The following is a 12,526-nucleotide window of genomic DNA, read 5'->3' as shown; positions in this document are numbered from 1 at the left end:
CAATGGAGAATCATTTAATGGATGTGAAAAGAATAATGAGATACTTGAAAGGAACAAAAGAGTTTAGCCTATACTACAAGAAGAATGAAAAGTTTGATTTGAGAGCCTACACTGATGCTAACTGGGTTGGCAACATAGATGACATAGAGAGCACCAGTGGAGGAGAACTTTTCTTAGACAAGAGACTGGTTACATGGACTAGTAAGAAACAAAGTTGCACCTCACAGTCTACTGTTGAAGCTGAATATGTTGTTGCTACTATAAACTGCACAAACATTGTATGGATCAAGTAACAACTCAAAGGAATGAAGAAATAATAGAACCGGTGATAATTTATTATGATAACATAAGTGCTATCAATATATCAAAGAATCTAGTGGTGCACACCAAGATAAATTACTTGAGAGAGCTAGTTCAAGATAAAGAGGTGAAGATGGAGTATGTTAATACAAAGGAGAAAATTGTCGATATCTTCACAAAACCATTACCTAAGGATGCTCATGAATATCTAAGAGGTAAATTAGGGGTGATACCCCTATCAAAGGCTATCTAAGTAACAAGAGGATTGCCTTACATCAAACAAACTGATTGCCAAATATCACAAAAATGATGCAGAGTATCTTACTTTAGGTGTTGCATGAAGTAATGAAAATGTTGAAACATCAAAAGAGTCACAAACAAGGTGATAGAGGGAGAAACTAGAGATACTACAAAACTCTATATCTACATGTTAAGATGAAAAGATGATATGTCTTTGGCATTGTTGTCAAAGAGGGAGAAAGAGCATTAAATTGATCGTCATCATAGGGAGTTACAAGAGGTATTCTATTGATTAGAAGGGAGAAAATATATTAGAGGAAGATATCTAGAGATATCAAGAGATTGCTATCTTAGAGGGAGTTAATTGATGTTGTTGTTGAAGAAGGAGAACTCTTAATATACCTAGTAAGAGAGAGTTACTAAAAGAAACTCATACAGAGTCACAAGAAAGAATTTTGTAACTTAATAAGAAGATGGAAGTTGTTGATAGAGGGAGAAATTTTGATACAAGTTTTCTTTTTGGTATTGTCTTACTGTTTTAACTTAGTCAGTTTGGTTGAACAAAGTGTTTTACCACTCAAGTGATTTGGTTGATCAGTTTGGTTTTTCACCAATGCCAAAGAGGGAGATTGTTGAGATATGATTGAAAAGATCATTGCTGAAAGAGATTATTGAAAGAGGGAGATTGTTGAAGCAGAAAATGTGTTTCAATCATTATTTTTTCACTAATGTCAAACCTATTATTTTACTAGTAAAACAATTTCTTATAAGATTCAAGTACTATAACTTAGTTGATTGATGAAGAGGATTTGATCAATAAGATGTAACAATAGCACCTAGAGGAAAGGTTGAGTTATGATTATGTAATGAAGTACAAGCATTAGTTAAGATAATGATGACATGATGTATTGATAATCTACTTGAGGTTACAAAGGTTGGTTACACTTAGAAACTTTAGAATAACAAGTTACATGAAGATAGCTTGACTGAGTTGTTAGTAGGTGTCGAGCAAAGTTAGTGCAAGATGAGTATAAAATTAGTTTGAGCTTAGTAAAAGAAAATTCTAGTTTATGTTGAGTAAAATAGTTGATGCCAAGCAACACAGTATGCGTCGAGCATTAGTAAACTTTAGTTGATGCCAAGTGAATTTACAATTGATGTTTAGCAATGCAATATGTGACGAGCATCAGAAGATTGATAATGTTGAGCTACTGCATTATTTGAAAGATCAAAGATTTGTCGAATCTGAGTTGACAAGTTTATTTTCTTGAAGTTTGTGAACCAGGTGGAAGATAAGGTTGATGAGCTTGTGGCACAAAATTTGAGTTTAACTATTTCTAGGCGAATTCAAATGGATTCTAGGAGAAATTTCCAGAAGAAAGATGGAATATGAGGTAGATACATTGTATCCTACCTAATCCGTCCAAACCCTAAAATGGACGATGGAAAACATAAAAGTATCTTAATTTCCTATTTATAGGAATGTTTGGTCATGAAGAAAAAAAGAGAGAAGACAAGAAAAAAAATAGAGAAAAGAAGGAAGACAGGAAGTCAAGGACTCTGCTTCATCAAGTGACCTAAAAGGTGATTGCATCAGCGTGCTAAGCAAGAAGGCTTAAGGAGATATATGCTTGAAGGGTGAACAAGCTGCTAGAGCTGCAAAGTATGAAAGCCAAACAGAATTAAGGATTAAACAATCATCTGTAATCTGCAAAAGAAGTTGTAAGTTATATTAGATCAAAGCTCTACTGTTACTCTCTAACAATTGTATCAGTTTAAGGTAAATCCTTTGGATTAAGGTTGACCTAATAGTCCTTTGAAAATCCTTTAACTAGGTAGCATTCCAAGTGAATGGCCTAAAGTCCTCTAACAAGGCTCACTTCTAATAGGGTGATTGGAATCCCTTAACCGGGTCACATTTAACAATGTGTGTTGTAACCTTTAATAGGGTTGGCCTTTCACAGGGCATCACTTTAGAAGAGTGAAAATGAGTAGCATGTTACTGGTGGTTTTTCCCAAATTGGGTTTCCATGTTAAATCATTGTGTCAAGTGTGTTGATGAATCTTTTATGTTTCCTATTTACATTTCTGCAAGTTGATTTAACAATAACCTGTAAGTTTTAGTGATTGCTTGGATGCATGCCCAAATATGAACGTTTTATTAATTCACTAAGCTAAGTGAAAAGTTTTATTTGTACATTTGGACCTTGAATAATAGATTCACCACCCCCCCCCCCCCCGCCCCCCAGTTATTCTAAAGAATTCTAATAGTTATTTGTTGGGAACTAGATCACGTCCATTGGAGATTCATTCAATTTTGTGTTGCATCACAATCGACCACCAATTTTTTATCAAGGAGGTTTAAATATATGATGTGCAATCAAAATTTTCCCATGCATTAGTGTACTGAATCTAGTAACAGAGAAATATATATTATCTTTGCAAAAAGTTGGTTGATATTCACTGTAAATGGCAACTTCAAACTTGGTAGCCAAGGAACAAGTATCATTATAGTTGACACCTTAGAAGATTATAGAATAAACACTTTTGTACACTATAGAAAATCTAAAAAATAGAAAATATAGGATGATGCTTGGTGTTGTACACTTCATAATATAGACAACAAACTATTTATCCTTTAAAATATTCATTCTCAAGCTATGCCTAAAATTGCTTTAGAAAAGTTATTTCAAGCACAATACAATCTATGATTCATCCAATTTGTGTACTTCATTATATTTATGTACTGTATCATATGAAGGATTTGAGCAATACAAATCCATAGAACCCGTAGAACACCTACATGCAAGAACCTATCATAAAGAAGCAAATACAAGAGAAGGAAAGGGTTTGGTATTGAAAATATGCAAGATTACATTATCAAACAAAAAGAATAAGTAAAATATACAATGGATCAATCCTTATAATAGGAGATTGTAAAACCTAAAAGGGAAACCCTAAGAGGTAAATGTCATTTAATAATTAATAATTAATAATTAAATGGCAATGCATGTGCATAAAGTGAAATCTTAATAAGGGAGTAAAAGTAATTTAATAAATGTAATTAAATAAATTCTTTACTCTTACACCCCCTCTTAAGATGAGCATCAATGCAACTAGAAACAATGGATAACAAAACAAGAAAACTATAATACTAAAAACATAAATGGGTCCCAACAACATGGCCTGATGAGGTACCCAACACAACCAAATCTATGGGAAATGAATAAATAGGAAAAATCACATGGGAAAAATCCTACACCAAAAAGAGATGAAAAGAAAGTACAAATGACATGTCTCAAGAGACTCTCTTAAGACCATAAGTACAATTAAAGCTCACAAAATATATGCTTGAGACTCTATAGCTCCCCCATAATGGTAGAAACCTTGTGTTGATGATCAGACCAATGTGGCTCCAATATGGAAGAAACAAAGGTATTGGACAAGGAAGATGAGACCCCTAAATGTAACGTGAAGCTTGAAGTCCTATTTTATGATCAAAAGATAATGCATGAGAATCCTATAATGAAATCTCCAATGGAGGTGGGATAACATGTTTTTTGAATCTTCCATCTAAGAGGAGATGAATTTCCTCTAATACATCCTCAACAACTATACTAGGTGACTCGACAAATGGAGTTGCAATGTTAGGTAATGTTGCAGAGTAATCCTATGCAACAAATTTAATTTGAATAGGAGGTGCAGGTGTAGAAGTCACAACAGTAGTCTCAAGAACAATACATAAGTTCAAGTGACCTGACTTCACCTTGGTATGCTCTCATGAAGAAGGAGAGTGAGTCTCTAATAGTAGAGTTGGTGGACCAAATTGAGAGAGAGTATAAGTAGGAAGGATGACCAATACTCCCTATAACAACAATATTTTTTCACAATCTCTAATGTGCACTGCATCTCGTGCAAACTTAACTGTCTTCCCTGTCTCACATTGAATAATATGATAAATAGAGAGAAGGTTAGAGGACAAATATGGAACACATAGTACATCATTGAATGCACCATCATCAATCTCAATAAAAAATTTACCACATACAATCATAACATTGGTGTTCCCCATCAAAATGTGTAGAGTAGGAGAAGCCTCAAAAGAAGAGAACAAATCCTGAGAAGATGCCAGATGGTGTGAAGCACTTGAATCTAGTAGTCATCTATAAGAATGTGGAGTAGTAGTTGCACATAATACATGACCGTTTCCTTTGTCTTTCCCATCTGTCTGAAATGATGATGAAGAAGACCTATGAGAAGTAGAAGAAGGAATGTCAATATTGCTCTTTTGAAGAAGAGAAATCAAATCTGAAACTTGTTTTCATATCCATCTATCTTCTTCTGATAGCAACATGACTTGTCATGATCTGGCTTTTTAAAATAAGAAGATTTCAAGCTTTCTCTCTTTGATTTTTTTCATTAAGAGAAGGTGTGCTCGAGGAGAATTGAGTGTTAGAATCCATCTAAGGCTGTATAGGTTGTGACTTATATTTCTTCTCCTTCTTTCTCGAAGATATGTAAGCTACCAATGCATGATTTTGTGATCTTGTGAGAGAGTTCAACTAAGAGGGCTTTTTCTTGCTCTCAAGTCAAAAAAAAAACCTCAAAGGCATGGTAAATCGAGGACCCAAATAATCCGTGATGGAATGAAAGGTAGAAGAAAAAATCTAAAAGTTCTCATGAAGCTTAGAAAGAATCATGTAAATGCACTCTATATCAGTTTTGTTCTTCCCACAATCCTATAATAAAGATCTCTATTGTTTGAACCTCATTAGAAAGTCCTTAATGGATGGAAAAGCACTAGGTACAAGTGATGTAAGCTCTGCCTCAATCTAAAGTGCTCTAAACTCGTCGATGGTACCAAACAAGTTCTTGAACTTGGTCCACATCTCTTTAGAAGTATCAAACCCATCAAGATGAAACTGCAAGCTACCTGAAACATTCAAAGAAATAAAACCCATGGCCTCATCTAGCTTATTGCCATAAGAAAAACCTTAAAATCACAAATCCGATCCACTCAAACCCTCATTCTTTTGATAGCTTCAAAACACCCAAATAAGTTGCATTAGATCCAACTCTGATACCATGAAGGATCTAAGCAATACAAATCCACTGATCTAGTATAACACCTGCATGCAAGAACCTATCACAGAGAAGCAAAGAAAGGAGAAGGCAAGGGTTTAACTTTGAAAATATGCAAGATTATATTATCAGACATAAAGAATAAGTAAAATATACAATGGACCGATCCTTATAGAAGAAGATCGTAAAACCTAAAAGGGAAACCCTAAGAGGTAAATGGAATTTAATAAATAATACTTAATTATTAAATGACAATGCATGAGCATAAAGTGCAATCCTAAGAATGAAGTAAACATAATTTAATAAATGTAATTAAATTAATCCTTTACTCTAATAGTAGAATGCCTTTGAAACTTGACACAAAAATGTTTGATATTTGTGATAGCAACCAATGTAACTCAGTCTTCTACAACAACCGAGAAACCAAGGAAACATTTTAGTTTCAAATCCGAACAACATTGATTTCAAACATATGTTCAAGCATTTAAAAATAAATGAAATTTTTTTAAAGTAAAAAGCCACCTCTGTATATTTCACAAGTTGTTTGTCTTGTTTTTCTCCATGTGTTGGAAACCAAGGGCAAAGAAAAGAGGGAATTAAACATGCAACGTTTGTGTCCTCTCTATAGTTGTATGCCTTTAATTTTAGAATAGAGGATTGATAATGACATCTAAACACATATCATTTAATGATAATTTCATAAATTTCAAAGTGTTGTGGAATATAGACACAAATAGACAAAAAAGATGAAAATGTGAGCAAAGTAGAGGAAAATGTGACCATTCTTGTTGTATTTGCGAGTAAGTAGAGGAAAATGTGAGCAAAGCAAGGAAAATGTAGAGGCAACAAAAACAACAAAAAATAAATAAATATTTTTTTATAAATAAAACAAAATAGGTCAAACAAGCCTCAATTTTTTCCTATTCAATTTACATGTAATCCTCATTTTTTTGGAGCAATTCCACCTATTTCGATGAAAGACCAAATCCTAAATTTGAGGGTAAATGGGGATACCAAATTCTATTTGGACTGTTTGGTTCATGGATTTGAATAGGAATTGATTCCTAAAAATTTCTAATTTGATAAGTAGAAGATAATTTCCATAGCAAGTCAAATTGTGATATTGCTATCAGGATTTGACTGTGTGATTTTGAGTCAAACTCATTGACCCATGTTTCACGAGTAGTGATTCAACATGAATCCATCTCTCATGAGAATAAATGGAACACTTAGCACTCATTGGATCTAGGTGATGCTCACAGGGGTGAAGCACTAGGACTTCTTGGTAGGTCACCCATCCCAATACTACTCTAGCCTGAGCGCGCTTAACTACAGAGTTTTCTCCATGGTTAACCCCAAAGCTTGCAACCCCATTTGCAAAACCTTCACCAAGTGTTGTGCCTTATGAACCATTCATTAGAAAGCCCCTTAAGCTCATCAATTGATAAGTAGCAGATAATTTCCACAACAAGTCAAATTGTGATATTGCTATTAGGATTTAACTGTGTGATTTTGAGTCAAACTCATTGACCCATGTTTCATGAGTAGTGATTCAACATGAATCCATCTCTCATGAGAATAAATGGAACACTTAGCGCTCATTGGATCTAGGTGATGCTCATAGGGGTGATGCATCGGGACTTCTCGGGAGGTCATCCATCCTAGTACTACTCCAGCCTGAGTGCGCTTAACTATGAAGTTTCCTCCATGGTTAAACCTAAAGCTTGAGAATAAATGGAACACTTAACACTCATTGGATCTAGGTGATGCTCACAGGGGTGAAGCATCGAGACTTCCCGAGAGGTCACCCATTCCATTACTACTCCAACCTAAGCGTGCTTAACTACAAAATTTCTAATCTATTGTTTGGGTGTGCAAAATCAAAATTAGAACTAGAAAAAATAGAATATGGTATCCCAATTTACCCTCAAATCCAGGATTTGGTCTTCCATCTAAATAGGTGGAATTGCTCAAATTCCCATTTTAATTCCAATTTTCCAAAAAATGAGGTTTACATATGAATAGAAATAAATGAAATTTGAGGATTGCCTAACTTGTTTGATTTGATGTCAAAGCATTTTCTCCTCTGCTTATGCCATATCTTCTTCATTGTCCAGCCCATACCCGTGATTTTCATAAGCACATGCTTCCTTGTCTCTTGCTAAGGGTTTTGCAAACATCGCTTCTTCTTCTTCATTTGATTCAGAAGCAACTTTGCCTCCATCGACAACTCCTTCTAGTAAGGCCTTTGCACTTGTAGATGCCATTTCTTCTCTAGTCCCTCCAACAACAACTTTGTTGCCTCTCCCTTCACACCCTACTTTTCCTCACCATGTCGGTAGGTCTGTTGAACTCTCATCATTGCTTCTGCTACCTTACCTTATTTAACTCATTCACTCGGACTACTCGATTTTCACGTAATACTAAAATGTAAACATTAATCTCATTTACAATTGGGATCGATGAGCAAGTGAATTGAGTGATTCGAATTTTGGAATGGGAGGACAAAATGAACACGACGACAATACATGGAAAATAACCTTAGTAGATGTTCTTGCCACACTCCGCAGCTTGGCAAAATTTGGATCATTTGTGTGGGATTTGTGGTGAATGTTGTTTGTTGAGTTGTATGAATGCATAGAAGACATGGGTGAAAAGTGTTGAATCCATGTCTTTGACTAATGTGACTTTGGGCACTGTGGAAAGCCAGTAACCATCTTTCACTCTTTCACCTGTAGCTACAATTGTTTTGAAACAGAGTGCATCACTAAAAGAATACATGTTTTAGTTGAGAAGTGTTGAAGGTTGAATGCCTAATCGAATAAGATGATATTGCTTGCAGAGGTTCGAATTTGATGGTAATGTCAGATTCTTGGGTTTGAACCAAACATGTTCTGGAATACCAAATTGAGAATATCAAATATTTTTGAGATTGAACCAAACGGTCCCAAATTAAATTACCAAAATCGTAATATGATTTTCAAGTTCCAGAATCCTAAATACAAGATTTCAAATACCAATTCTCAAATCATATTCCAATAATCAAACGGGTCCTTAATTCTTAATTCTAATTCTGATTTTGGCCAAACAATATATACCAAATGAGCTTCATTGTTTGGTTGCTGGAATATGAATAATAAATTAGGAATATTTTTCTATTTGGTGAGCCAATTGAAATAGGTAATAGGAATACACGTTCCCATTTTATCTCTAAAATGAACTTATGTCTATTTCAAAAAATAAGTAGAATTAGAATAGTCATTCCTATTTTCAATATTTCTCAATATGCATTCGTATTCTCAATTCCTATACCTCCAATTCCTATACCTCCAACTAAACGAACACCAAAGAAATCATAAGACTGAACCTTAACCCGAAAAAAAAATGCTGGCTTCCATGGTAAAAAATCTTTCCTTGCACCCATTTTCCAAAGCCCGCTATACGTAGCTCGAATTGATTGAATTTAGGATTTCGAGTGCTAAAGATGCTGATGAAGATTTCCATTACTCCTCAAATTAAACTTACTGATCTGAAGATAATGACCAGGCATTTTTGTAGATCTTCTTCCTTATATCAAGATCAAATAACACAAGAACCAGGTAAGTCACCTAAACCCTCAAAAGACCCGGTTAATTTTATTTGCAAAATTCTGGCTACAAAACCATGGACGAAAAAGGCAGAGACTCAGTTAAATTTGGCAGCGACAAACTTAACAACGGACATAGTCATTGACATTTTATCGAATGCAAAAACGTCCCTGCAAGCATACAGATTTTTCAAGCATTCACAGACCATCTTGGGTTTTAAGCACGATGCACAGACCTATTTCAGGATATTGGAAATACTAGGCCGCGCTAGAAACTTAAAGCTTGCTAAAACCCTTTTGCTGGGAATGCCAGAAAATGGAGTTCCATGGGAAGATTGTGTTTTCAACAGCCTTATAAGGAGCTATGGACGACAAGGAAACATTGATGCGTCTGTGAATATTTTTAAAATGATGAATGAAGTTGGAATAAGGCCCACGGTTCTGACCTTCAACAATCTCTTCACTGTTCTGTTGAAAAGAGGCAGAACTAACATGGTGGAGAAACACTACGCACTGATGGTCTCTGAGGGAATTTTACCCGATGTTTACACTTACAATATTCTTATCAGGGGGTTCTGTATGGCTTCCAAGGTAGATAGGGCATTTGGGTTCTTTAAGGATATGAAGAGCAGGAAATGTAGGCCCGATATTGTTACCTACAACACGCTTCTCGATGGGCTCTGTAAAAATGGTAGGGTCACAGATGCATACAAGTTGTGGAGAGGAATGGAGAAGATGAACCCTGACCTTAGCCCCAATGTGGTGACTTATACTACAATGATTCGAGGATTTTGCAAGAGGCAGCGTTTAGACGAAGCATTGAAGTTTCTACATGAGATGGGTATATGTGGTGTGAAGCCTAATGAGACGACATACAATACCATTATCCAGGCTTTTTGCGATGCTGATAAGCTGGATGAGACGGGCAAGATTATTGAGGAGATGATTCAGGTTGGCTTCAAGCCAGATTCATGCACTTTTAATATACTTATGAATGCTCATTGCAAAGGAGGTAAGTTAGAAGAGGCTATAAAGATTTTTAACAAAATGGCAGAGCTCGATGTCGTTGCGAATTCTGCAACTTACAGTATACTGATCAGGAGCCTTTGCAGTAGAGGAAACTATGATAAGGCAGTTTATCTCTTTGACAACCTCTTGCAGAAAGGTATTTTACTTAAGACAGGGGATTGTACACCTTTAGTTGCTGCATACAATCCTATGCTTGAGTTTCTTTGTGAACATGGCAAAACTGGAAAGGCAGAAAAATTCCTCAGACAGTCATCCATGCAAGGCACTCAAGATCCCTTATCCTTCAAAACAGTTATTATTGGTCATTGCAAAGAAGGTGCGCCCAAAGCTGGTTTTGAGATCCTTAAACAAATGTTGTGGAGAAACTATTCCCCAGATACTGATATTTACAGTGCCCTTATGCAAAGTTTCTTGAAGATTGGACAGCTAGAAGATGCAAGAAACATATTTGAAGAGATGCTGAAAAGTGGGCTGATGCCCGTGGCTTCTACTTTCCATATTTTAATTGACAATCTCTGTAGTTATGGAAAACTACAAGATGCAAGTAGGATTATGAAAACAATGCTGGAGAAGGATGTTAGACAAAACATTGATATTTCCACCAAGGTTTTAAGTGGATTATTCTGCCAAGGCCTTAATGAAGAAGGCTTTGAACTTCTTGATTTATTGTATCATAAAGGTTTTCTTCCGGACATGGAAAAATTGATGGATGAACTTTGCCAAGAGAAAAAATATTCAGAGGCTCAGAGATTGAATCATTTTGTTTTGGAAAAGGACTGCTACTTAGATATTGCATATTTTAATACTGTCCTTAATGGCCTTTGCACCAGTGGTAAAGCCATGGATGCCTTTTCTCTTTTTCAAAGAATGACAGAGAAGGGTAAGAACCCAGATCTACCTTGCTGTCAAATGTTGACTAGCCTTCTTCACAAAGAAAGAAAACTTGAACAGGCTGCTTATGTATCAAGGAGACTCATGTGTAGCAGCAAGAGACAAAGATGATATACAATGATTATTGGGAGTTACAGGGTCGCTTCTTATTTTTGTTATGACATTTCAAAAGCACTGGAGGACCGGCATAATTAAGATGACCAGTGGATGATAACCTGTCATGGATAAAAGCACTATAAGGGGACATCTTCTCATTATCAATGTGTTGCACAATTAAAACATAAAATAACTTTTAAGTTGTTTCACAATATTAAGAAGATTATTTGTTTCAGCTTCCTACAAGAAATACCATCATAAGGAATTTTCCAATCAGTGAAGATTGCTCTTATTATGGTTTCATCCCAAAGTGAACCCTTGTAAGGTCAATGTGAATTTAAATTATGCAAATCTCTCTTGTTTACTGTGTATATTGAGGGTTGGGTCGATATTTACTGCTCAAGATCATTCCGGATTGTTAAAGTTTGTAGCTGTGATAGAGATCTTTATCTCTCGAAATCTGGACGTTATTACCGTTATTGTCATCTTCAGCTGAAAAGGACACTTAAGTTTAATTTGTAATATTAAATGTAAATGACATGTGTCATTCACATGCATTGAGGCATGAATATTCGAAGAGTCATAATTAATTGTAGGAGTTATGAGAATCTCAAGAGACCTTCGGTTATAATGTGAAGAGTCTCTCCTATTGTTATATATTCACACCAAGAAAAAGAATTGTACACTTGAACATTTCATTATCAATAAAGATATATTTATGTTGTGTAGCTGGGTTTTTCCTTTCATTCTCGATGGGTTTTCCCAAGATAATTCTGGTGCTTTTTGTTTCAGTTTTCTCTCTTTCTTATTGCTGGTCATCTTCATGGATTTTTGGGCTCTAGTTTTAACATGGTATCAGAGCCAGGTTGAAGACCCAGATTGCCCAAGCACATGCCGAAGAATTAATCGGGTTAGAGAGATTGAGGTCTCGGGATTCAATCACGGGTTGTGTCTCAAAGAGATAGAAGTTTAAAAGAATAATGTCGATACATCTCTAAATTCATAACAAAGGAGATAGAATGGAGCGAGGGAGAGGATGAGGTGCATTCTTGCCCGAGGAGAAGCGAACGTCTCTGTTGCTTCAAACTGAAAAAATAAGCACTTTATCCGACATGCAAGACCTGTACATTGGTGAGTGAGTTTCATCAATTGGTTGTGGAGAGAGAAATATCAAAACATCCAAAGTAGGCTTATCGGTTGCCGCAATCGATATTCTCATTCGTTCTGCATTCACTTGTGCTCTATGCTCTGCACTTTGGTACCTCCAATTGGTCGCAAGGAATGACAATGCCCTAGTTCAAC

At 35.6% G+C, this 12,526-nt stretch overlaps 1 protein-coding gene across 1 annotated transcript; it reads left to right on the top strand.

Annotated features, from left to right (window-relative positions):
* The first annotated feature begins 8,943 nt into the window (after nt 1-8,943).
* Nucleotides 8,944-11,952, top strand: LOC149531777 (uncharacterized). Its single transcript, XM_089809894.1, has one exon. It carries the CDS (start codon nt 9,107-9,109, stop codon nt 11,237-11,239), a length of 2,133 nt encoding a protein of 710 aa, XP_089666020.1. The 5' UTR covers nt 8,944-9,106; the 3' UTR covers nt 11,240-11,952.
* The last annotated feature ends 574 nt before the right edge of the window (nt 11,953-12,526 follow it).

Source organism: Cupressus sempervirens, chromosome 11, assembly GCF_028749045.1.
Source record: "Cupressus sempervirens isolate cs-2001-9-10 chromosome 11, ASM2874904v1, whole genome shotgun sequence".
Taxonomy (NCBI): domain Eukaryota; kingdom Viridiplantae; phylum Streptophyta; class Pinopsida; order Cupressales; family Cupressaceae; genus Cupressus; species Cupressus sempervirens.
The sequence above is the reverse complement of the archived record's forward strand: the minus strand, read 5'-3'. Positions and strand labels throughout refer to the sequence as shown.

Excerpts from the sequence above, each read along its gene's own strand:
- LOC149531777 (XM_089809894.1), top strand. The coding sequence starts at position 9,107 with ATGCTGATGAAGATTTCCATTACTCCTCAAATTAAACTTACTGATCTG.